At 41.7% G+C, this 27717-nt stretch overlaps 1 protein-coding gene across 1 annotated transcript in view; it reads right to left on the bottom strand.

Moving 5' to 3' along the window:
• NOL8 (nucleolar protein 8) overlaps positions 1-27717 on the bottom strand; it is a gene marked incomplete at its 5' end in the record, with an annotated part of 343427 nt that overhangs the window by 152201 nt on the left and 163509 nt on the right. Inside the window, one exon of the mRNA XM_089684276.1 lies at positions 22359-22436. Coding sequence (XP_089540402.1) covers positions 22359-22436 — 78 coding nt within the window. The remainder of the gene's footprint in view (positions 1-22358; positions 22437-27717) is intronic.

Raw genomic sequence — 27717 nt, 5'->3', positions numbered from 1 at the left:
CCCTCTGGAATGCTTGCTCTGTCTGCAACAAACTCACCTCTGTTCGTGACCTCTTTCACTAACTCCTTTCATCTTACTTGCTGCCACCAAAACCTGGCTTCATGAATCTGACACAGGTTTTCCTGCTTCCCTCTCCCATGGTAGTCTTCTCTGGATTCACTCCCCCAGACCCAGTGGTCGCAAGGAAGGTGGAGTGGGAATCCTCCTATCCTCACAGAGCACCTTTTAGGTTCTTCACTCTCCTCCCTCTCTGTCCCTCTCATTGTTTGAAGCTCACTGTGTACGTCTATTTTCTCCAATTTCTTTAAGAATTGCTGTCATCTACTAGCCCGCTGGACTGGCATCAACTTTCCTTGATGACGTCTCTGCCTGGCTACCCTACTTTCGCTCTTCTGAAATTCCCACAATCATCCTCGGCAATGTCAACATCCCTGGTAATACTAACACTCCTGCTAAACATTAGTCTAACCTCCTCATGTGACCTGAAGCAACCTGTTGGCAACACCCTTGATCTTGTATTCTACCTATGCACACTGTGCAACCTTTCCAACAATCCTTTTCCTCTCTCTGATCACCACCTTATTAGTTTTGCTCTCTCCCTGTCTTTCACCACCTCTCCCTCCAACCGCCTAACAATTACCCGTAGAGACCTTCGCCACTTTAACCCTTCTCTTCTCCACTCTGCTACAAAGTACCTCTATCACAATATGTCACCCCAGTCCTGCCCCAATCTAGCCACTTCTGCATACAATAGATCTCTGTCCTTTTCCCTGGACGAGTTTGCCACTCTCACTACACAAAGAATCAGGCCCCGACTCCCACATCCCTGGCAAACAGACGATACCAGAAGTCTTAAAAGAAGCAGGCACTTGTGTCTGTGGCATAAAACTAATTATCACAAAGTCTTCAACCAATCTAAAAACTTCCCTCCAAAAATACAATTCTTACCTCCACAATGCCAAGCAGACCTATTTTATCACTCTCATTAACACCTTCTCAACTCTTCTCTACCTTTAACTCTTTACTTCTCTGCCTCCACCCACTAACTCACTGCCCAGGAGATTGCAAATCACTTTAAAATTAAGATCGATACAATTCGTGATTAAATCTCCACTCTACAGATAATGCCCCATTTAACACCCCATTGTCCACAGGTACACTCACCACTACCCTTATTCAACCCTGCTACTACAGACAAGTTTGCTAAACTTTTTTCTAAACGCCGACCTAACCACCTGTCCCCTGGACCCTTTTCCCTCTAAAATATTGCGGTCACCCACTGGCTCTATCCTACACTCTCTAACTCATATGTTCAATCTCATCCTCTCTTCTGGCATATTTCCCAACTCTCTAAAACATGCACTAATCACCCTCAAACCTAAAAAACCTTCCTTAAACCCCAACAATCTTAACCTACACCCCATCTCCTTCCTCCCCTTTTCCTCCAAACTCCTTGAAAGTGTGGTCTACAACCAACCGAGTGACCACCTCATTAAGAATTAAGAACTTTGCTCCCTTGGTATCCGTGACTGTGCTCTTCGTTGGCTCTCATCCTATCAATCCCACCGCACCTTCTGTGTCACTTACAATTCTACTTCCTCCTCTCCCTTTCTCTGTTGGGGTCCCCCAAGGTTCTGTTTTTTGACCTCTCCTATTCTCGATCTGGCTTTCAATATCATTTCTATGCTGATGTCACCCAAATCTATGTCTCTACCCCCTTAGTTCACAAATCGCATCGGTAACTTACTGACCAACATGTCAGTCTGGATGTCACACCACTTCCTCAAATGTAATCTATCCAAAATCGAGCTCCTAATATTTCCTCCCCCACGTTCCCCTGACTTCTCTGTCAAGATCAATGGCACAACTATCAACACATCCCCGCATGCCTGGGTGCTAGATGTAATCCTGGACTCTGAACTCTCCTTTCAGGCCCCATATCTAATCACTTTCTAAAGCTTGCCATCTCAACCTCCGCAATATCTCAAAAATACGCCCCTTCCTAACAAATGACACCAAAAAACTCCTAATTCACTACCAGACTCTCTCTTGCCTCGGCTACTAGAACTCGGTTCTCATTGGCTTACCTTTACATAGGCTTGGTAAGGTGGATGAGCCTGGCAGCAGCATTCATGATAGACTGGAGGGGGATACGCCTCCAGTCTATCATGAATGCTGCTACCAGGCTCATCCACCTTACCAACCATTCAGAGTCTGCCACCCTTCACTGCCATTCCCTCCACTGGCTGCCACTCACCCAACAAATTAAATTCAAAATACTAACTCACAAAGCCATCTACAACTTGGCCCCCAGTTACATCACTAACCTAGTCTCAAAATACCAAATTACTCTCTTCATTCCTCCCAACACCTTTTGCTCTCTATTTCCCTTGTCACCTCCTCCAATGCTTGCCTACAGGACTTCTCCCGAGCCTCTCCAATTCTATGGAATTCCCTACCCCATTCTGTCCTACTATCACCTACTCTGTCCTCTTTTAGGTGATCCCTGAAAAAGTTTCTCATCACAGAAGCCTATCCTGCCCCTTACAACTGTACATGTATTTTCTCTATCAGCTCATCCCCCACAGTTATTACCTTTTGTACCACTTCCCCTCTCCTTTTAGATTGTAAACGCTAAGGAGCAGGGTCCTTGGGGTGAATTGTATTGTAACTGTACTGTCTGCCCTCATGCTAGCATTGTGCAAACTGTTGGCGCTATATAAACCCTGAATAATAATAGCTTACACTACCTACAGTGAAGGAAAGAAGTATTTGATCCCCTGCTGAATTTGAATGTTTGCCCACTGACAAAGAACTGATCAGCCCAAAAATCGAATGGTAGGTGTGCTGTAACACAGAGACAGAATAGCAACACAAATTTTCAAAAGATATGCATGTCTAACAAATTATGCACTGCTTTGCATGTTCATGAGGCAAATAAGTATTTGATCCCCTATCATTCAGCAGGATTTCTGGCTACCAGGTGTCTTTCATTTAGGTAAGAAGCTGAGATTAGAAGCAGTCTCTTAAAAGGGAGTGCTGCTAATCTCATTTTGTTACTTGTATAAAAGACCTGTCCACAGGAGCAATCAAACAATCAGATTCCAAACTCTCCACCATGGCAAAGACCAAAGAGCTGTCCAAGGATGTCAGAGACAAGATTGTAGACCTACACTAGGCTGGACTGGGCTACCAAACTATCGCCAAGCAGCTTGGTGAGAAGGTGACAACAGTTGGTGCAAGCATTCGCAAATGGAAGAAACACAAAACAACTGTCAGTCTCCCTAGGTCTGGTGCACCATGCAAGATCTCACCTCGTGGAGTGTCAATGATCATGAGAACAATGATGAATCATCCCAGAACTACACGTGAGGATCTTGTCAATGATCTCCAGGCAGCTGGGACCACAGTCACCAAGAAAACAATTGGTAATGCACTACGCCAACAAGGATTGAAGTCCTGCAGTGCCCGCAAAGTCCCTCTGCTCAAGAAAGCACATGTCCAGGCCTGTCTGAAGTTTGCCATCTGAATGATGCAGGGGAGGACTGGTTGAAAGTGTTGTGGTCAGATGAGACCAAAATCGAGCTCTTTGGCATCAACTCAACTTGCTGTGTTTGGAGGAGGAGGAATGCTGCCTATGACCCCAAAAACACCATCCCAACTGTCAAACATGATGGTGGAAACATTCTGCTTTGGGGGTGTTTTTCTAATTTGAGATTTAGAGGTATTCCGGAAGAAAAAGGACAAGAGGAAGACTTGCTGGGGAAAATGAAAGGAATTTGCAACCCAATTATGGGAAGACCGGAGACAGATTGTATAAAAATGGACAGAGTATATAGGGTCAGAAGGCCAAAGGGTATATCAGCAGAAAGACCCAGAAATGTGATAGTCAGATTTCAAGATATTGGAGATCGGGACCAGATTTGGAAAGGGTTGCGGGATTTTCTGGAAATAAGATTTGAAAATTCAGTCATACAAATCTATGCTGATATTTCCACGTAGACATTGGCAGAAGGAGAGCCCTTAAACCACTTCTAATCCATATTAGAGAGAAAAATGTCAGATATAGTTGGAGATCTCCTTGTTTGGTAGCATGGAGAGATGGAAGATCGGCAAGATTGAGATTCCCAGAAGACTACAATGACTTTTGTGAAAAATTGGACTTACAGAAAGTTAACAGAGGGGTGGTTTGAGGGGATTAGAGAAAGACACCCGGGCCCCAGTTAGAGGGCAATTGGTAGAGGGTAATTAGTAAATAGGAGGTAGATATTAGAAGATGAGTGCGGGGAAGGGGCTATGGGATAGAGATAGGGGGAGGGGTGGGGATACATAGAGGCCCCTCATCCCTGGTGGTTGGGGGGGGGGTTTCCCTCCAGTGGCCCACTGGGCCGCATTAGAATTTTGTAGTTCCTCATTGGTTTATATCCCCTTGTGCTGATGATCAAGGGGATAGGGGAAGGTTAGAGCAGACTGGCAGTACGGTACGCTCAGCACATGAGTATGACAATTAGAGATGTCATCTGTACAGATGAAAGGGAGGTGGTCATGGTGCGAGTCTCATCCCAATCAAGGAATTGCTAGGGGGAATCCTTCTAGTCAAATTCTTAGGCTTATAGTTAGCCAGGGGGGTGGGGGGGGGGAGAGGGAAGGGGGTTGGGGGTGGGGTGAAGGAGGAGGGGAGGGTTGGGAAGGGGGGATAGGAGATGGGGTAGATAAAGGGTTTAGTAGTAATCATCTGTATTCAAGTGGAAAGGAATCAAAGGGAACAGATAAAAAAAAAAAAAAAAGAACAGAGTATAAATAAGATTACGTTTATGACCTATAATGTGAAAGGGCTAAACTCACCCAGCAAAAGACATAAGATATTGAGGGAGGTCCAGCAATACTCAATAGATATAATATTCTTCCAAGAGACTCATCTAACTAGAAATATAAATGTGAAATTATATTCAAAGCATTATCAAACATGGATATATGTGGATTCACCTGTAAAGGGGGCAAAAGGAGTAGCAATTGGTTTTTCAGTAAAAGTTGATTTACAATTGGAGGATAGAATTCAAGATTTGGAAGGTCGATTCTTGTTGATCAGGGGGAAATGATTAGGAAAGGAATATACACTCACTAACATATACTGCCCAAATAAAAACCCAGTGGGATTTTTGGAAGAGACATTAAGGAAACTCACAGAGTTTAAAAAGGGGAACCTGGTTGTGGTGGGGGATTTTAATCTGTGTTTGGATCCCAGATGGGATGTGTCATCTGAGGGGAGGAGAGAGGAGTCTTAAATCTTTGAAGAGGGTATTGTATAGATATCAGTTGGTTGATGTGTGGAGGATAAACCATCCGAGGGAAAAAGATTACACCTTCTCACATGCCCATGGTACATATTCAAGATTGGATTACATAATGGTGGAGCGTACAGTTGGAGATAGTAAAAGGATCTAAGATTGAAGTTATGTTATTATCAGATCATGCCCCAGTCACGATGGGGTTTCAAATGGGGAGTGGAAAAGATAAAACATTATCTTGGAAATTGAATGATTCGCTTTTACAGGATCCTGAGGTGCAGAAGAGGATAAAAAGGGAAATTGAACAATTTTTTTTAGATAAATGAGACCGAGAGAATGTCAGAGGCAATAGTGTGGGAGTCACATAAAGCTTACATCAGAGGAATATTGATTTCCATAGGCAAAGAGAAGAAGGTAAGGGGAAAAAAAAATTAAAAACAGGCCAAAGATTTACTGCAAAAACTGGAACAAACTCACAAAAAGGAAAAGGGGATGGATAAATATCAAAAGATAATACAAAAAAAGGAATGAGTTGAAAGAACTGATGGAACAGGATTCTAGGAGGATATTTAATAGAACGGCTAAAGAAAGATATCAATGGGGGAATAAACCAGGAAAATATTTAATGAGAAGACTCAAGAATAAACATGCGAGGAATTTTATTGAAAAAATTAGTGATGGGAAGGGAGAGAATTTGTTTAAAACATCTGATATTGCTAGGAGGTTTCATAATTACTATAGTGAACTTTATAATGTAAGAAAGGATAAGTATGCGGGAAGTGAAGAGGAGGAGGAGAAAAGAATACAGAACTATTTAGGTGAGGTGGAGCTCCCAAATATAGCAAAGGAAAAACCAGAAAATCTCAAAAGCCTGATCACCCCCAAGGAAATTAATGTTGCTTTAAAAAATACGAAAGTGGGTAAGAGTCCTGGGCCAGATGGGTATACAGTAAGATACCTGAAAAAATTTACAGAGATATTGGTTCCCAAAATATGTATATAAATGAATGTGATAGGAGAGGGAGTAGAAATGAGGGAAGAATCCCTCAAGGCTTATATCACCCTGAATTTGAAGGAGGGGAAATATAGTTCTCAGTGTGAAAGCTATAGGCCGATTTCATTGCTAAACGTTACCAAATTGTACACAAAAGTACTGGCTGCAAGGTTGAAGTATCTGATGTCTGAATGGGTGCATTTAGATCAGGTGGGTTTTATACCAGGGAGAGAGGGGAGGGACAACGGTCTGAGATCTTTGATGTTGGTACAAAAAGCTAAAAAGGAAAAAACATCTGCGATCTTATTGTCGATCGATGCGGAAAAGGCATTTGACAGGGTCAACTGGGGGTTTATGTTTGACACGCTTAAAAAATTGGGGCTGGGGCCTAAAATGATGAATTGGATAAAAGGATTATATAAGAACCCATCAGCGGCGGTAAAGGTAAATGGAACCTTATCCCACTTTTTGAGGATGAATAATGGAACTAGGCAGGGTTGCCCCCTCTCTCCCATATTGGACACATGGGACAGATTGCACAATAAGGAAAAATGGGAATTTAATTCACTATTGATACCACTAGTGGGAACAGATTTCTTTGCACCAGGAAATGATAAAATAAGTGGAAGATGGATAAAGGATAAAAAACGCACGCTTGAAAGATATTATAAAAGGGGGGAGATTATGCACGTTTCAGAATTTAAAAAAGAATAAGGATTTGTTTGTTAGAATAGATGAATGGAAGTATAACCAGTTGTCTCATTTCGTTGCAAATTTACCACAACCATTTAGGGATGTAGGAGAAATGAACCCGTTTGAAAAACGAATGAATGCTGAATTAAGCCCAAAACACATCACCTCTAGGATATATAAAATCCTTGTGGACTTCGATGATGTAGAGCCCCCTGGATATTTAAGTAAATGGGAAAGGGAACTAGGAATAAAAATCAACCCTCAGCAAAGGGAAGGTATACTAATACACAAGGTAATAAACATGCGCACAGTAGAGATGAACTACAAATGCTTGGCGAGATGGTATTTAACACCCAGTATAACCTATAAGCAGCAAGGGGAAAGCTCCCCATGCTGCTGGAGAGGATGTGGAGAAGAGGGCAATATGGAACACATCTGGTGGAGTTGCCCGAGGATACAGGTTTATTGGGAGGGAAATAGCGTATTATATCAAGGAAATATGCGGGGTAGATATTCAAGGGGACCCACTGAAAGTAAATAGGAATAAAGGATTGTACCATTTAATCAGTGCAGCAAAGGGTTTGATACCAAAATTTTGGTTAGTGGCAGAGGTTCCGAGGGTGGTGGATTGGAAAGATAAGAGTGGAAGGCATTTTCAGAATGGAGGAACTGAGCAGTTTAGAAGAGGATAAGATGGGAATATTTAAAAGAATATAGAGTGTTTGTTAAATTTTAAAACCGCAGAATCTTATGCAGAACTAATTAAAGTAAAGGAGATACAGTTGCAAGAAAAAGTATGTGAACCCCTTGGGATTACGTGGAGTTTTGCATGAATTGGGCATAAAATGTGCTCTGAACGTCATCTAAGTCACAACAATAGAAGAACACAGTCTGCTGAATACTACACAAACATTAGATGTTGCCATGGTTTAATTGCACATAACATGTAAACATTCACAGTGCAGGGGGGGAAAAGTATGTGAGGCCCTAGCTTAATGACTTCTCCCAGAGCTAATTGGAGCCAGGAGTGACCAAACCTTGACTCCAATCAGTGTGATGATATTGGATGTGTTGCTGACAGTTGTCCTGCCCTTAAAAAACACACACCTGTTTTGGGTTACTGGTTTCAAGAAGCACTGTCTGATGTGAACCATGCCTCACAGAAAAGAGCTCTCAGAAGACCTACAATCAAGAATTGTTGACTTGCATGAAGCTGGAAAGGGTTACAAAAGTATCTCCAAAAGCCTTGATGTTCATGTGTCCACGGTAAGACAGACTGTCTACAAATGGAGAAAGTTTAGCACTGTTGCTACTCTCCCTAGGCGTGGTCGTCATGTAAAAATGACTGCAAGAGCACAGCGCAGAATGCTGCATGAGGTAAAGAAGAATCCCAGAGTGTCAGCTAAAGACCTACAGAAATCTCTGGCACACGCTAACATTTTTGTTGACACATCTACAATAAGGAAAACATTAAACAAGAATGGAGTACATGGGAGGACACCACGGAGGAAGCCATTGCTGTCCAAAAAGAATATTGCAGCACGTTTGAAGTTTGCAAAAGAGCACCTGGATGCTCCACAGCACTACTGGCAAAATATACTGTGGACAGATTAAATCAAGATTGAGTTGTTTGGCAAGAACACACAACACTATGTGTGGAGAAAAAAAGGCACAGCACACCAATATCAAAACCTCATCCCCACTGTAAAACATGGCAGAGGGAGCATCATGGTTTGGGGCTGCTTTGCTGCCTCAGGGCCTGGACGGATTGTTGTCATTGATGGGAAAATGAATTCCAGAGTTTATCAAGACATTTTGCAGGAAACGTACGACCATCTGTCCGCCAACTGAAGCTCCGCAGAGGATGGGTGATGCAACAGGACAATGACCCAAAACATACAAGTAATTCAACAAAACAATGGCTGCAACAGCAGAGAATACGCCTTCTGGAGTGGCCCAGTCAAAGTCCTGACCTCAACCCGATTGAAATGCTGTGGCATGACCTTAAGAGAGGGATTCATACCAGACATCCCAAGAATATTGCTACACTGAAACAGTTTTGTGAAGAGGAGTGGTCCAAAATTACTCCAGATCGTTGTGCAGGTCTGATCTGCAACTACAGGAAACGTTTGGTTGAGGTTATTGCTGCCAAAGGAGGGTCAACCAGTTATTAAGTCCAAAGGTTCACATATTTTTCCTCCCTGCACTGTGAATGTTTACATGTTATGTGCAATTAAACCATAGAAACATCTAATGTTTGTGTAGTATTATGTTCAGAAGACTGTGTTCTTCTATTGTTGTGACTTAGATGATGTTCAGAGCACATTTTATGCCCAATTCATGCAAAACTCCACGTAATCCCAAGGGGTTCACATACGTTTTCTTGCAACTGTAGCCTAAGAAATCACAATGAGTTTGGTCGGAAAAACAAGTTATGGAGAAATGGATACAGATAGAGAAAGATAAAATTAAAAAAAAAAAAAGAAAAAAAAAGAAAAAACCACAATAAGGTCCTGGAGTGGCCTAGCCAGTCTCCAGACCTTAATGCGATGGAAAATCTGTGGAGGGAGCTGAAAGTTCAAGTTGCCAAACGTCAGCCACCAAACCTTAATGACTTGGAAAGGATCTGCCAAGAGGAGTGGGCCAAAATCCCTCCTGAGATGTGTGCAAACCTGGTGGCCAAGTACATGAAACATCTGACCTCTGTGATTGCCAGCAAGGGATTTGCCACTAAGTACTAAGTCAGGTTTTGTGAAGAGGATCAAATACTTATTTCCCTCATGAACACGCAAATCAGTGCATAATTTGTTAGACGTGCATTTCTTTTAAATTTGTGTTGCTATTCTGTCTTTCAGTGTTACAATACACCTACCATTCAATTTTTAGACTGATCATTTCTTTGTGAGAGGGCAAGCATTCAAAATCAGCAGGGGATTAAATACTTATTTCCTTCACTGTATATGTATGCTTTTTTTTTTTGCTGAGATTCAGCAGTAGAGTGAATATCTTTGCTGTAATATGCTGGATATGATATGACATACTTGGATGCCTGTACCTGTTGTATAATTGTATGTATATGCTTAATACAAATGTATGGCTAAAGCATTTTGGTTATGTGACGTGCTTACCCTATATATTTAAAAAGCACCACAGCCCTGGTCACGCATAACAACCTGTGGCTATCTACACACGCTGCACTTCATGCCACGTTGAGCACCTAGGGCAGAATCCATTGCCTGAAGCAAACATTACAGGCCTGCTTCCATAGTGGGGTCCCCAGAGGTACACACCAAGGGTAACTGATTCAGAAAGCTATAGCTCAAGGCAACAGGAAGTTGATAGAAGCTTTAGAAAAACAAACTAATTGGTTAAAAAGAAAAAATACTCCCCCAGAGAATAGGTAAATCACCCAAGGACATTGGCAAAAAAAAAAGTTTTGCCTTTACTTACACTTTGAAGTATTGCAATGTTTCCTACATGTTAGAAAAGTAGATGATTGCTGTCTTTAGGAAGACTGGTACCACTGCCTCTCCTCTCTTTATCTGGGGTAAAGCTGTTATTATTATTATTATTATAGCTGTTAAGGCAGTTTCTTGTTCTAAATATGGGGGTGTACATCTTTGATAACCTCACCTGGAACAGCCTTTAGAGTGAATAAAGCCCATCAACACCTTTACTTTTTGAGAAAATTGAAGTGTGTTGACCTTGGTACTTCAGTCCTTACTGCGTTTTATAGGTGTGTGGTAGAAGGCATCTTTACTTTTACAAATTAAAAATATATAGGCCTATATCCCCACGCTCAAGAGATGGTGAAAATATTGGTATACGAAAATAAAATAAAAATTATTAAATCAGTAATTAAATATTTAAACCAAGCTGCTGTTTTAAATAAAACAAAAAAAAAACAAAACAAAAAATCTATAAACGGACTAAAAAAAGTACACATAAACAGCGCTATGTCAAAACACAATGTCCAATTGATATAAACCGATAAAAGAAAGAAAAAACAATATAAAATAATGTGAAAATTTTAATTCATTCCAGTGGTGTCTCTTTAAGATAAAGTGATCCACCATCCATGTGATCCTGCAGTGATTAACACCCCATTGGATTCAACACTCACCAGAAGCTGGTGAGTAACCAGCAGTGGAAAATTAGTAGGAATTCAATCAATCTGTGAAATCTCGAACTTGATAATCAGCCAACAGCCCAAAAGGACCTCCAATCAATAGATATTAGTAACTCATACTCAGATATCCTCCTCATTCAGATTGGGAAATATCAATTCCATATGTGGGCAAAATAAAACAGCCACATAGCGTGATACTGTAAAAACAATAATTTATTGCCATAGAAAACCCCCCTTAAGAAAAGCACTCACATTGAGTAACATGGTAATGCGCATTATATATATACTTCCAATAAGATGGCCACCGCACACTGGTAACTCAGATTTTAAGCAACGATCACGTGCTCTCACCACGTGGTCCCGGCGTGCATGCTGACATCTCGGATGGTCACGCACTGACGCGTTTCGGCATATCCAACTTCCTCTGAGGGTGTAGTGTAGTAGTAACTGCACCGCTGCAGATAAACAGGCACTACAAGGGTTGGTGAAGATTGTCTGGAGGATTACTGGCAGCAATCTGCCCACCATCAGTGATATTTACAACATCAGGGGTAGGATGATTTCCCCCAATATTATAAGTAACTTTTTCCATCCTGCTTATGGACTGTGTGTCCTCTTTGCAGGTTACACAGTATAAGAACCAGAACCACCAGGCTAAGAAACACATTTATTTTCCTGGATGCTGTGAGTTTGACACGCTCTGCAACACCCTGAACTACTGCAACTATTATTAGGATTGATTCATACCTGAATTGCACAGGAACCTGGTCTGTGTTCCTGTGTGATTGCTGTGCAATTAAGTGCAGTGCGATGTTCTGCCCATTCATTCAAATAGGCTGAAATAGCACTGGACCACACAAAAGTAATGCATGCACTTCTTTTCAAAAGCACACTGCTTCAAATCAGTTGGTACTGCGGTACCATGCTATCTGGTGCAGGCAAACGCACTGCATTTGTGATTTTCATTTGGGGCGTCATTAGGTCCTGTGGTCATTATTGACACCCGCAGTTAATTGCACAGGCAGTGTGTTTTGAGCATGGTGCTGTAAACGTGCACGGAATGGACCTTTCCAGCACCATGTTCTGATGTGAACTGGCCCATAGTATTATTTCTTTTCTGATCATCGCTGCAATTTAAGATTGATAATACTGCATTTATGATTGATATTATAATCCTCGTGAGCACCCTCCTGCTTTTTGTCTGTAGTGGTTACTCACATTAAGCAAATTGGTATATATTTAATATTTTTATCTTCACATATTTATCTTTATACTTACATTTACCTATTTATTTATGTTAGTGTTGATTTTATTATTGCTCACCAGGACTTGAGCATCTTATTTAATTAATGGAGAACGAGCTGTTGAAAGAACAATACAAATATGCTCATCCTTATATTGATGTGCAGATAAGCAGTCAAATAAAATGTATAGTTCAGCAATTATGTTCTACCGTACTCACTGTGCTTTTTTTAGGATACTCTTATCCTAATGTCTGGATACAGTAGTTTGACCTGCAAGAAAACCAAACCTCTTCAATATGCTGAGATCCTGAAAGACTACATTGGGCTTAGCTTGAATCTATGAAGAAAGTTTAGGTAAATTTGGCTTTTGTCAAATTAGCAAGCCACCATATCCTCATTAGAGGGGCACTTCTATCTTAGCATGTTTTTGAGTAAGAGGGAAAAACCAGAACTTGGACACAATGCAAATCAACCCATTTATTACAAACCCAACCTTAACGCCTCAACCTACAGAACGTCAGTAAAAAGGCTGATGTACCTTACACAAATGAAATGCTGGTTTCATCATTCTCCAAATACATTATGGGTTACTATTGAATCCTTCCCGACCAATACTCCGGATTTAAAATCAATACTCCTAGCCGATCTATGGTCTCTTCTTTACCTACATAAATTCCCCCTAACAATTCAAGCCTCCATCAAAGCATGGAGAACTTTTGTACACAGATCAGTACATAATGAGCATAATGAAAATGTGCTTACCCTACTTTCCTCTTTTGAACTTATTATACCCAATCTACAGACTAAAACATGGCGAGAGCTAGGTATTATGTGGGTAGAAGAGCTCTTCAAAGATAATATTCCCAAAACCTTTCATGAATTAGTACAAACTTGCAACATACCTTCTACTGAAATTTTTGCACACATACGCCCATTTCTTAAAAACTAATCCTAAACCATTAATTTATTAGCACCCACAAGCCTGGCAGTTCTACACAAGCCGATTCTCCAACATCTATTTTAGTACCTCCTAAAACTTCACCTATGCTAAAATGCTAATCTGACTTAAAATCAACCTTTTCAGTTGACCAGTGGAAGCAAGCAATACGCTACTTCTACACTATAACACAGTGTGTTAATCATTGGGAAATAGCTAAAAAAAAAAAAAAAAAAACCACCACTAGATGGTATCTCACCCCTTATAGACTTGCAAATTTTCCACCCCAACACTTCTCTCTACGCTGGAAAGGTGGGAAATATCCTTCATAGTTTAGGGCCTGTAAACATTTGACTAGTTTTTGGCATCAATCTTTTCAACTTATATCCAGAATGACCGTCATTCTATCCCCTCCTGATCCAGCATTTGCATTGCTTAATTTGGGCATTGAGAAATTTCCTATCCCCTATCGTACTCACATTAAATATCTTACTTGTAGCCAAATCACTAATTACCAAAATGTAGCATAATAACATAGCACGTAGTATATCAGAACATATAGCCATGACTAATCTTAATTACACTTACAAGAGAATGCTTGCTCTCAGAACTAACTGCATGCCAAAATGTGAACAGACATGGAAGTACTGGACTTCAGATATTCTTGTTTGAATTGGTAGATATGTACTGTAACGGAACCGGACCCCGACTGCACTAGGGTATTTCCGGTAGTCTCCCGCTTCCCTGTCCGAACACAGATCCACGGACACCATCACTGGCCATACAAGACGAGACAACAACAGTCTGTATAAACATGGAACTCTTTATTTTAAACTCAAACAGGCTTTTTATACACTCAGGGGACAAATCCCCCCTCCCTGCATAATGACACAGGGCAGGGCAATCTATACTTAGCAACAAGAGACAAGCACAGATAGTCCCATCAGGAGGGCTGCTGGAAACACCCACCAAGCCAATACACAAACACATACATCCCATAATAGTTTGCTCCCAAGCAAGACACACAATAGAACAATGGGACCACATGGCAGTAAACAACGAACAACCCCCACACCAATATTAGAACATTTCACCCTGTACCACTAACAAGCACAGGGTGACTTACACATAATAGGGAAATGGGGAGCTGAGACAGGGGTCTCCCCACCCCTCCAAAGGGGGCTGTGTTCCATGGGCCCCCCACCCAAAGTGACTGCAGTCACATATCTCCCCTTTCGGCAGGAGACTAACGCAGGAGGAAACCCCAGATGGGTGGACTCCGAAGTTAGTCTGTACTTCCAGTCCCCCAATGTCAGCACCCACACAGTACCCAAAACAAATTGTCCCAAACAAAGCATTACTCACCCAGCCAACCTCTGCCTCACTTGTAGAACATACCCACCGCTTGAGAGAAGTATGGGCTGGTCCTTCTCCCTGAAGTCCTCTGAGCCGCTGGAGAGAAGACAGGGTGGCTGGGCCGACTCCATCATGCTGTTGGGGATCTGGGCCGACTGCCCAGCATCCCTGGGGTATCCAGGTGGCGACTGTAGTTGCTAGGCAGAGTCCAGAGGTGCTCTGTCCTGTTGCCAGCACTTCTGCTGGGGACGTCACATCTGCTCCGGCTAACCGTGGGGAAGGGAGGCTGGCTTACGCCACTCCCAGACTGTGGATCTGCTGCTGGGATGGCATTCCTCTGTTACTGTCCCCCTGGTGCCCAGATCCTGGCTTGGGAGGATAGATAGTTTCCTCCACTCTGGCTGACTGTGGGGGAGGGAGGACAACAACCTCCTCTCCCTTCTCCCCCTGGGCCTCTGAAACTACCACAGGTGTGGGGCAGAGGTCCTGGACCCTCTGTCCAGTTGTCAGTGCTTCAGCTGGAGAAGTTTCTTCTACCTCCAAAGATGCTGCTGGCAGGAAATCCCATCCCTGTCAGTGGTGTAGAAGAAAGGCCAGCTGCCTCTTCTCTCAGGGAGACTGAAGCAGTTGTTGTTACTGGGTAGAGCTCAGCAATGTTTGGCCCTGTTGCCAGCTCTTCTGCTGGAGGCTCGCCGGCTGGTTCCTCCTCAGCAGAAAAGTCAATCAAATTCCCAGTCTCTGGAACTGGTGTTTGGGGATAGGGGTTCATCAACTCCTGTCCGTGGAACCCAGAAGATGTTACCAGTGCTGGGCAGAGTTCAGTAATGTTTGGCCCTGTTGCCAGCTCTTCTGCTGGAGGCTCATCAGGTTGTTTTTCCTCAGCAGAGAAGTCTATCAAATCCCCAGTCTCTGGAATTTCCACTGCTGATTCTTGGGCATGCTGCCAAAAATGTTTTAGCAGTTGCCTGTACACCCTTTCCAGATGCTGTTCTTTCTTCAGCAGGTATTCCAGATCTGGTTCAAGCTCTGAGAGCCCTGTGAGACCGAACATAGCCTCTGTCTTCTCGCAGGTCCTCAAGGATAGATTCTCCTTCATCGCTAAACACAAAAAGATCTGTAAGGCTCTCCCACAGCAATCCAGGGCCACCAAAGTAATATCCCTCCGGAGAGCATTCTGTTGTCGCCCCTAAATATTTCTGCTCAGCATACCATTGCAGAGCCCGATATTGGTTGTCCAGCTCTATCTCCTGCTGGACCAGCCTGTCCAACTCAGCCACCCATTGCTCCTGGGGTTGCTCTCCCAGAAATGGCATCCATAACTTCTGCTGGTCCCTGCCCCGTTCCCCTGGAGTTGGATAGAACTTGACCTTGTACATACCAGCAACCTGAAGGGCTCCACTTCACAGCAGCACCCGAATCTGCTGCCTGAGTTCCAGGTACTCATCTGCAGACACAGTCCTGGGGTATGCTGCAAGAACGATTCGCAGCAGCCCTGGGAAATCTGATGACAGGTCCATATCTCCACTGGGGTGACCGATGTCTACTTTCCTCATCTTGAAACCCGGTGGTGGTTTGGACTAGTTCACAGCTTGGAAGCACAATCCCACCGCTTGCCACCAATGTAACAGAACCGGACCCCGACTGCACTAGGGTATTTCCGTTAGACTCCCACTGCCCTGTCTGAACACAGATACACGGACACCACCCTTGAAATCACTCAGGAAATAGACTGCTTTATTTTAACACAGACACAAGATATAAACATATGCACCTCCCTGCATAAGGACACAGGGCGGGGCAAATCAAATCTAGCAACAAGAAACACACCAGCAGACACCCCCACCAAGCCAATACACAAACACATACATCCCATAATAGTTTGCTCCCAAGCAAGACACACAATAGAACAATGGGACCACATGGTAGTAAACAATGAACAACCCCCACACCAATATTAGAACACTTCACCCTGTACCCCTAACAAGCACAGGGTGACTTACACATAATAGGGATATGGGGAGCTAAGACAGGGGTCTCCTCACCCCTCCAAAGGGGGCTATGTTCCATGGGCCCCCCACCCAAAGTGTCCTGTCACATGTACATACGAATGTTGCCTATTGAAGACTACTTTCACGAGTGTCGTTTTTGTTCTCTTTTCCTTAACTTTAATTTTTCCTCTTATTTCGAACAACTTGCTGAACTTTCTGAATGAAGATGTGCATTATTACTGGTAAAGGTTTGTTTTGTAATCATTTGCAAATGATTCTATCTACAAATCCGATCACTATGTTTATCTCTCTTAAAATTCAATAAAAAACTTGATTGCTGAAAAAAGGCTGATACACCCAAAACAGTCACTTGATTCAAGAAGAAAAAAAAACAATAGATTACTTGAACTTGCTGACTAGATTTAAGAGTCAACACTTTTTTTTTCTGAATGGTATAAGATCAAAAAATATCCACAATTTACATCTCAGTTGCTCTTGCATTATGATATTTAAGCATTCTTTTTAACAAATAGAAACATAATGGTTAACATACAGTACACTAAGTATATTACAAATATCAAACATTTTAATTCTAACAAATGTAACTAATATTCTTTATCCACACCTGACAGCAACCCTTAATTCCTATATTGTATATCCTAAATAATTAAGTTAATAAAGATACATTTTTACTGTGAGTTATGCTGGAGATTTCCCAAACTATCAACAGAATCAGCTTTGATATACCATTCTGTATATTTAAATGTGAGCATAAATAATTGTATATCCACCAGATCTAGAGTATAGTCTATAAACTGTTACCACCTCTTTAAAAAAAAAAAAAGACAAAAAAAAAAGTATTAACTTGGGTGTGATTTGAGAGTTTCAAAACATAATTTTTCATTATAAAGCCATTTTCTTACTTTGGTTATTAATTCTGCGACCATAGGACAGGCGCTAGTAATTCAGTACCTCATAATGGCGCTCCCAACTGTCAATAAACATATATGAATACACTAAAAATTAGTCTATTTATAGAGCTAAAGCCTCACCCTGGTCAGAGCTGAACAGTAACCTCAAACGTCTTTGTGAACACAAAGTTTGGTGCCAAAGTGGGTCTATATGGAAATTACATTTTGGACATACTCCTGTATACCGCAATGGGGGATTATGCTCTATACATATTATTAAATTGAGTTTCTCTCCAGCTCTCGTTTATGATTCTCTGAACCTTGTTGCATCCCTCCACTAATTTTTCCACAAGATTTTTGTGAGAAGCAAATCAGCACACCAATTTTTCATGGATTTAGATGAGATATCATTGAAGCATTGTATAAATCAGATATCAATTTACCCCAAAAAGTCAGTAATAATTTAATCGAGCCCATCACTGCAACAGGATCCTTGGTAACTAGATATTTGTAAATAGTAGAGATAATGCTGGCGTGAAATATTAAATTCCATAAAGATTGTTTCAATACTTCAACGTGTAATAATTAGTATGGTACAGTTGCTGTGCTGCAGTAAACCCTTTCTCACTCCAGGTTTGAAAAGCTGCATGGAAATGATGGATTATCCAGAATTGGCAGGAACTTTGATACATAGGGAGACATTCCTTGCTCACTCCAAGCTAATATTGTATAATACGGCCCCTTGCACACGGGCATCATCCGTTCAGTCAAGTTTTTGCTAAGAAAAATGGATTCAGTTTACATCAGTTAACATTCATTATCCGTTTTTCATCCAACTGTTTTTTGTCTGCTTCCATTTTTTAAAAGGATAAAAATGCACAGTGGTGTAGAGTTACTGTCATTTATACTGCATTTAACGTTTACTAATATTGTTTGTTGCTGATTTACTAACTTACCCTCCTAATTCTAGTTAGGGGTAAAAAAATACATTTTTTGCCATTTTAACAGTTATTTCTCAGTCTAGCAGACTATGTCATAATCTATCAGCTGTTTGCTCATTTACAGTATGTTCAGTTTGCCATTTATTCTAACCTGTATCAATAGATTAAGAGAGCATTTGCCACTAAACAGGTGTGTGTCTTCTTTATTGGTAGTAACCCACAGCCAGGTTAAAATGCATTTTACACCTGTGTATTTTATCCATGTTTGCAGTGATTTTTAGTCAACCAGGTGTTTCGGAAAGGCAGAGGTTGTTTTTGGAGTGGACACACAGATCAGAGAGCCTAAAGTTATCAAGCTGCTCCTTTAGGGTGGTGCTACACAAGCTAAATTGTAATTTCAATATTGGGAAGGCCAAGACCACCTTTATTTGTAGGCAGAGAAAGAGTAGATATTGATAGTCACGGTCTCTTCCCATGCCATAAAAACCTATCCATACCATTTGTTAATTAATTCACATCTTTATGCTTACAAAGAATTGGTAATGTTTGTAAAGGAAAGAGAAGAAGGGCTAAACTTACCATCTTAACAAGATGGCTTTGCCCAGATCGTGCGAGTGGAAGTTAACCCCACATCTCCAACTATACTATTTATCAATGGTGGATAATTCAAAGCATACAGTAAAGATGGCATTTTACCAATCTTTATCCCTAGATATGCGATTTGAACAAATGGAGTATGTTGTTCCCATGTTCTATGGCGTATAATTGTAATTGGTGGTGTCTCACTTTTGTTAAAGTGTATATGAAAACCAGAAAATCTACTATATTGTACAAATATTTTTTGAATCTGTGGGATATGTCCCGGCTGTGCTGAAAAAATTAGTAAATCATCAGCAAAGAGTGCATTTTGATCTCTTTTTCCTATGTTTATTCCCTTCAACGATGACCCAAAATGAAGGTATCTAGATAAGTGTTCAGAAGCAATATTAAATAAAATTGGTGAAAGTGAACACCCATGCCAAGTGCACTTAATCAACAGAATCAGTTGTGATAAATAATTCAAAGCTCTTTCAAAGTCAGTGAAGTCCACAGTGCCTTGAAAATAATATTCATACCCCTTGAAATTTTCCACATTTTGTCATGTTACAACCAAAAACATAAATGTATTTTATTGGGATTTTATGTGAAAGACCAACACAAAGTGGCACATAACTGAAGTGGAAGGAAAATGATAAATTGTTTAACCACATGCCGCCCAGCCACCGCCTATAAACGGCGGCAGGGCGGCGCTCGTAGGCAAAACAACGTTTTAAAAATGGACCTCCGCAAAACAGGTAGGGGGCGCGCGTGAGGCGCGCGCGCCTGCCCTGCCTGTCCCGCGGGTGTCCGCAGCCGGGTCACGGACTGTTTTTACCGGCCGTTTTCCCGCGATGAGCTGTTATCACTGACACAGAGCAGAGCTGCATTGTTTACACACAGCCTGCTCTGTGACAGTTCCCCGACAAGCTGCAGAGGGTGAGAAGAATTTCTCTCCCTCGATCAGCTCCCCCCTCCCTCCCCCCGTCCAGTACACACCCCCGCCCCCTAGTAAAACACTCCCCTTACACAGTAAACTCTAAATATGTTAACCCCTTCCTCCCCAGTGACATTAGTACAGTATCAGTGGGGTTTTTTCACTGATCACTGTATTGGTATCACTGGGGATGTCAGTGACCCCAAGTCAGTTCCCCCCCAGTGCCAAAATGTCCGCCACAGTCCCGCCATAAGGTCGCTGATCGCCGCCATAAGTCGCTGATCGCCACCATTATTAGTATAAAAAAAATTAAAAATCCCAGTATCTTTCCCGCCATTTGTAAACGCTATAACTTTCACGTAAACCAATTAATTTACACGTATTGGGATTTTTTTTTAGCAAAAGACATGTCGCAGAATGCATTTTGGCAGAAATTTATGACTAAATTTGATTTTTGCATTTTTTTTTACTGGACATGTTTTATAGCAAAAAGTCCAAAATATTGTTTTTTTTCCTCAAAATTTTCAGCCTTTTTTTTTATAGCGCAAAAAATAAAAACCGCACAGGCGATCAAATACCACCGAAAGAAAGCTCAATTTGTGGGGAAAAAAGGATGTCAATTTTATTTATGTACCGTATTGCATGTCCGCGCAATTGTCCGTTAAACTAGCGCAGCGCTGTATAGCAGAAAAATGGCGTAAATTGCAGTATTTATACCATAGTTTATAGACGCTATAACTTCCACACAAAGCAATCAATATACACTTATTGGGATTTTTTTTACCAAAAACATGTAGCAGAATACATTTTGGCCTAAATTTATAACCAACTTTGAATTTACTATATATTTTTTATAGCTGAAAAGTAAAAAATATTGTTTTTCTTCAAAATTTTTGGTCTTTTTTTGTTTATAGCGTGAAAAATAAAAAGCGCACAGATGATCAAATTACACCAAAAGAAAGCTCTATTTGTGTGAAAAAAGGACGTAAATTTCATTTGGGTGCAGCATTGCATGACCGCGCAATTATCAGTTGAATTAGTGCAGCGCCGAGTAGCAAAAAGAGGCCTGGTCATTAAGGGGGGGTAAATCCTCAGGAGCTCAAGTGGTTAAGATTTTTTTTACAAATAAATATCTGAAAAGTGTGGCATGCGTTTGTATTCAGCTCCTTTTACCCCTAACTAAAATCTAGTGGAACCAATTGCCTTCAGAATTCACCTAATTAGTAAATTGAGTCCACCTGTGGGTAATTTAATCTCAGTATAAATACAGCTGTTCTGTGAAAGCTTGGGATACTTTTTTATACCTCACCCTGCGTTAATGTTCTCCACAACTTTATCCCTAACTATCTGTCTGATGTGTTCCTTGGCCTTTATGATGCGGTTTGTTTACTAATGTTCTCTAACAAACCTCTGAGGGCTTCACAGAACAGCTGTATTTATACTGAGATTAAATTACCCACAGGTGGACTCAATTTACTAATTAGGTAACTTCTGAAGACAATTGGTTCCACTAGAATTTAGTTAGGGGTATCGGAGTTATGCGGGCTGAATACAAATGCATGCCACACTTTTCAGATATTTGTAAAAAAAAAAAATCTTGAAAACCATTTATCATTTTCCTTCCACCTTACAATTATGTGCCACTTTGTGTCAGGCTATCACATAAAATCCCACTACAATACATTTACGTTTTTGGTTGAAACATGACAAAATGTGGAAAATTTCAAGGGGTATGGATACTTTTTCAAGGCACTGTATCTTTAGTCAAGACTAGGATGATGTGCACTACATCAGTGAACTTGTTTTGTGCTCTCTTTTAAAGTGGTTGTAAACTTCAGACATGAGCAGACAAAGCATACCACTCTATAATCTGTACTTGTCTCAATTAAAAGCACTAAGTGTCATTTCTGTCTGCTTCTTCAATCATATGCTATCAACATGAGTCATTTCTAACACGTTTTTCTGACTCCAAGACACCAGCCTAACAACTTCAATTCTGTTCCTCTGAGCTGTGTGGAGAGGGATGTCTTTTTCCTCCAAACAGCTCTCACAACTCTCCTCACTGAGCTCTGCAGGAGTGTAACGTCAGCTCTCTGCCCACTTTCTTCTGAACAGTCTGTCAAGCTTTATAAATTCAGAACTTTGAACAGATGTAGAGAAGAGATGGCTGCATATAGACAGAAATATGCAGGAGGATTTGTTTAATCTGCATGAGGCCAGTCACTGAGTAATGTGAGGGTTTAAAACCACTTTAATATTGTAGCTTAAAACTATGAGCTCTATCTATCTAATGGGAGCAAGAACTAAAAACTAAGTATTATGCACAACAGCATATGTTAATTTTATACTGGCAGTGTATATTACCTTTGTTTCTCTTCTGCTTTTGTTTCAAATGTTGCATGGTCCTCCTTTGCAGGATCATAATGAAGAAAATTCAGATCTCTGGAAAAAAAAAAAAAAAAAAAGTTAGCTCCCAAAAATAATTACGATATAGGAAATTAAAAAGGTGGTAAACCCCTGAAATGACAAAAGGAACTTAAGAGGATTTATAAAGCAGACAGGATTCACACTATCAGCATGAGTCTTTTCTGACAGCTTATCTGGACACCAGGCTATGCTGGGAGACAGCTTCGCCCCCCTGGAGCAAACAGCAGGTGATTAACAGCCTGAGTTGTGCATGTTTCTCTAAGAGAGTGTTTAAAGGGGGGTATGTTCACTCCGCCCAGGTCTCAGATTGCCTGCTCCCTGCCTCCTGTAAAGTCAGAAATACCTTTTGATGTGTTTAGTTTAAAACGCTCTAGAGAATTGAGAGCTACAGATAAGCAGGTACTACTTATGTAGGAGGATTACTTCATCACTGTGTATTACCTGAGGCTAGTCCCTTCAGTGGGTATATGTGATTATTAGCACTTTAAAGATGAACAACTTTCTCTTTTCTAGTCTCATCACCTCACAGATCTAGGATTACACTTACAGTGCAATTACAGCGGAGACTAAAATAGCCAATATACTTAAGCTGACCATACACTGAATGAATTTTGATCGGTCCCTGATGAACCAGACAAAATGTGCCTTGTGGGGAGCTCTGACTGCACCCTCCAGCCCGACATCCTTTGACTGAAGAAATTAAAGGAGCTGGGCAGAAAACTATCGGCTTAACTGCATCTGCATCCAAGCTGTCAGAATTCAATAGCTGCAGCAGGAAATTTGTCTATTTACACTGTATGCCGTGGATGTAGGAATCTGTTAGACTTTTTTTGTTAAGCCTACAGGCTGAGCAAAAAAAATAAATAAATCTGTGCGTGTATGGCCAGCCTTAGATATGACTCATTTATAATCATTTGACACTTCTTTTCAGAACTGTGAACGTTGCTAATACCTTAAAAAAAAGACTGCACATTTCTTCACAAAAGCTAAATGCATCCAAAAAAAACACACAGAATGAGGTAGTGTGAAGATTCAGTATTGGATAAACTGTATCATGTGCAATAGCGAGAGCCAAAAGAAATAACAAGACTCACAGTAAAATCCCTTTATCGGAGTACATTGACAGACACGGCTCTTCTTAAATCTTGAACATTGGATTATATTGACACCTGCAGGAGTAGGACACTAGGCAGTATATAAACATCCTCTCTGCTCTAAGCAGCTCAGTTAGTCACAAGCAGTAACAGCAAAAAATAACTACCAGGGGGACGGGTACTGTGTCTGTCAATGAACTCAGAGAAAAGGATTTTATGGTAACAAAAAAAAACAAAAAAAAAAAAAACTAAATTTCCTCTTGCGTTCATTGAGGGACACAGCTCTTCTTAATCTTGACCATTGGTATGTCCCAAAGTAGTGCCTAAATGAGGGGGTGTCAAGAAAACAGACAAACGATGCAACTACCCAAAAAACACCCAAAAGGGGAAAACTAGGGGATCTCAAGCAGCAGCCTGAAAAACCTTGCAGCCAAAACACAGCATCCAAAGATGCAGATACATTATGCTGTAAAAACCTGGTAAAAAAGTATGCACAGACAACCAGGTAGCCAGCTTGCAAATGTGAGACACAGACCCTGGGAGGTCAGAACAGCAAGAAGACACTAAGCGCCATGGTAGAGAATGCCATAGTAGGGAAGGAAGGAGCTCAACCCTTGATGGCACAAGCCCAAACAGCTGTCTGTCTGAGCCAACAAGAAATGGCAGGAGGATCCCGCCAGGCCATCAAATGGGCTGTCTGCAATCACAGAGAATCCGTCCACCAGTAGTGACAGGTACACCCAACAGCCCAGACCACATACCAGTAGTACAGCGCAATCTCCTCAGGGGGCAAAGGGCATGGACACAAGGAAGGTAGGACAAAGTCCCAGTTTAGGTGAGAAAGATTCCACCTTCAGCTAACAGAGCACCACTGTACCCCCGTGGCAAACCAGGTAGGAGGACCGACCGGACAAAGTGGCTAGCTCTGACACTCGGCAAGCCAAGGTGATGGCAACCAAGAGGGCAACCCCCTGGAAATAACGTAGCCAAAAGAGAATCTCCAAGGTTCTCAAACAGAGGCTTCTGAAGGACCGAAAGAACCAAGTGCAGGTCTCAAGGTGCCCATGAAGAAAGGTATGAATTAATAGGTGACTAACCAAGTGACAGTGAGGAAAATTGCAAGAGCAGAACCATCATCCTGAAATGATACTTAAAAGGCAAGTTGCTCGGGCAAATGCCCTGTAAGAATGAACAAAGTCCAAGCCACTGAGAAGAACACAGATGCCGCTACGCAGCCTCGCACCAAGAAAAATAAGTTGGCCAGTGCGATGTGAATCCTCATAAATTTAATGTTAAGGGCCCCCAGCGTGGCAGGAAGCACTGAGCCTGACAACCTCTGGTCTCTCAGAACCTGGCTGTTAACTGACAAACGGTCCAAGCCAGGGATGGCCAGAAGGATGGAAGCGAGGCCCGAAGGACAAAAGAGCTGCACACAGCGGCAGCCACCAGGCGCAACCTGGACTGATATTTTTAGCACACTAATCCAGCCAAGGAAGGAGATGGCAAGGTTGTCCCAAGATTTTAAGGACTGAGAAATAGCATGAAACAGGGGTGAAAAATTAGCTTCATAAAGGGAGTGGTAAGAGGAGGTAAGGTTGGTACCTAAATACCGCAAGGCGTGGGGGCACCAGCGATAGGGATAATTTGACTTCACTTTGTAAACTTTGAGTTCACTGCTGTAAAAGCCAGTTATAGAATGGGGCAGTGACCAACTTTCACACAATGTAATGGAGGTCTGTGGGTGCACTGGATACCCTGGCTGACATTGTGCTATATGCTGGGTGTCCTTTTTGCTCCTGTACCTTTAAGGAGGGGTGGGCTCCCTCAGGATCACCTGCCCTTGGTCTATCCATTAAATACATGTGCCTCTACTATGAGGACTCCCACAATTTTTAGAGTTAGGACCACAGAATGTCGGGGTGCCATGATGTGGCTCTGTGGCTTACGTATGTATTTACAAATGTGTGCTAACTAAACCCCTGGTTTTAAATGCATACTGTTAGACAGGTTAATTTGGTTGTTGGCTGGCTGGCATGTTGAACTGGCTATCTTATCTCCCTATTTGTTAAGTTATACCTATCCATGTTCCTTGTGAAAAAAGCCATTGTTAGACGGGCTGGGGGACAAGTTGAACTGGGTAGCTTTTTTTTTTTGTATTAATAATTTTTATTGATATTCTCACACACACACACACACATATATATATATATATATATATATATATATATATATATATAACACGTTGAAAGAGAGCAAAATAAAGAGGAGCACATCGATGGTAAAATCTGCATGGTTACAAACATAATAACATCACATAGCTACAGTGGGGAGGCTATCACAACAGCACAGTTGGCGAAAGGTGGGAAGGGGAAAAATAATCCCATGGGTGCCACACTGCCTCGAACACAGTTGTCGAGCCGGAGTGTATAGCAGTCAGGTATTCCATCTGTCGTACATCAGCAATAATTTTAAACAAAGTGGACATCGAGGGCGGTATAGCGGATAACCAACACATAGGAATGCTTCTTTTGGCCCCAGTCAAAATATGTGTGGAGTGTTTCCTGGACACCTTGGGAAGACCTGCGAACGGCAAGCCCAATAAAAAGTATAGGGGCTCAAAGGGGAGAGAGGTATGCAATAACAATTGTAAAAAAGACAAAACCTCTTCCCAAAAAGGGACAATGGATCCACAAGTCCAAAAAATGTGGAAGAGGGAGCCAAAGTCTTTCCCACAATGCCAGCAGGCAGCAGAAGCACTCGGGTTAAAAGCATGAATAACCTCAGGGGTTTTGTACCACATCATCAGATTTTTGTATGTATTTTCTTTATAAATCGCACAGACAGAAGATTTACATGCGTTTTCCAAAATTTTCTTCCACTGTGTTAGATCGATGTCACATTTTGAAAACTGGGACCACTTGCGCATGTAATGGTGAGTGTCATTAGAGAGAGGGGTAGCGTCCATTAAGAGTTTGTCTGTTTGGGCCCTGTATACATAGATTCTCAAAGGGAGAAGGTTTCCCAAGAGTCAAAGTGGGAGACATGGCGGAGAAAAAATGGTGTAGCTGAAGGTATATATAAAATGTTGGGAGGGCAGATCCTTTTTCTGGAGGTATGAGAACGGTTGCAACTTCCGAGTAATAGGGTGTACTAGATGGCGCAATTGGAAAAGCCTAGCCTTGACCCAAGGGAGCAACCGGGACACGGCCAAACTATCTGGAAGATTGGGATAAAGAGAATATTAGTCAGTGGAGAGCAGTCTGAGGTCAGTGCAAACCTGGTCTTACATTTCCGCCAAATACTCATGGAAAATTGCATGGGGCCAAGGAAAAGACGACAGAAAGGTGCAAGGTCCACCGCCGAGGATGACCAGAGGAGAGAGCAAGGATGAGTCGGAGTCAATTGTAAGGACTCGATCTCAGTCCACAAATTGGGAGGAAACTGAGTGGACCATGACGGAATGAAACGGAGGTGAGTAGCATAATAGTAGGTCACGATATCTGGTGCCCCTAGGCCTCCTCTAGAGCACAAAGACAGTAGCACACTGCGAGCAATTCTATGCCGCTTATTATGCCAGATAAAATGTAGAAGGGATTTCTGGAGGGAATGTAGTTTGGGCACGGGAACAGTAACAGGAGTCGCAAATAAATATAAAAGCTTGGGTAGTACAGTCATCTTTATGACATTGATACGTCCCAAGAATGATAAGGGTAGAGTATCCCAAAACTTTAAGGAACGGGAAATAGCTATAAATAGTGGGGGGATAAGGGCTTGTGACCAGATATTCCTTTAATGTTCCTGCGCTCGCATGTTCTCATTTTTCCCGTTTTCTTTACCCTGGGATGACTTATGTCTGATTCTTTGTCTATGCATTGCTATGTATCTTTTTGTTTGCTATATATGTATTACCTCCTATTGTATTTCCGACTGATACCTTGTATTACCTGTACTTATTGTATGCTGACTTTATTAATAAACTTTAAGGAAAAAAAATAAATAGTGGGGGGAAATTGACATCATAAATAGAACTGGAGGAAGAGGTAAGATTAATACCCAATTTTAAAGAATGGGTGCACCATCGATATGGAAAAGAGTCTTGGAGGGATGAGAGGACAACTGGTGGAATGTGGAGTGGGAGCGCTTCAGTCTTGGTTGTAACCTTGTAACCCGAAAGAGTCCCAAATTGTCGTAGAAGTTTATGT

This window comes from Staurois parvus, unplaced genomic scaffold (genome assembly GCF_062004578.1).
Source record: "Staurois parvus isolate SC_StPar_1 unplaced genomic scaffold, SC_StPar_1.0 ptg000341l, whole genome shotgun sequence".
Taxonomy (NCBI): Eukaryota; Metazoa; Chordata; class Amphibia; order Anura; family Ranidae; genus Staurois; species Staurois parvus.
Note: the sequence above shows the minus strand (reverse complement) of the source record. Positions and strands in the feature narration are given on the sequence as shown.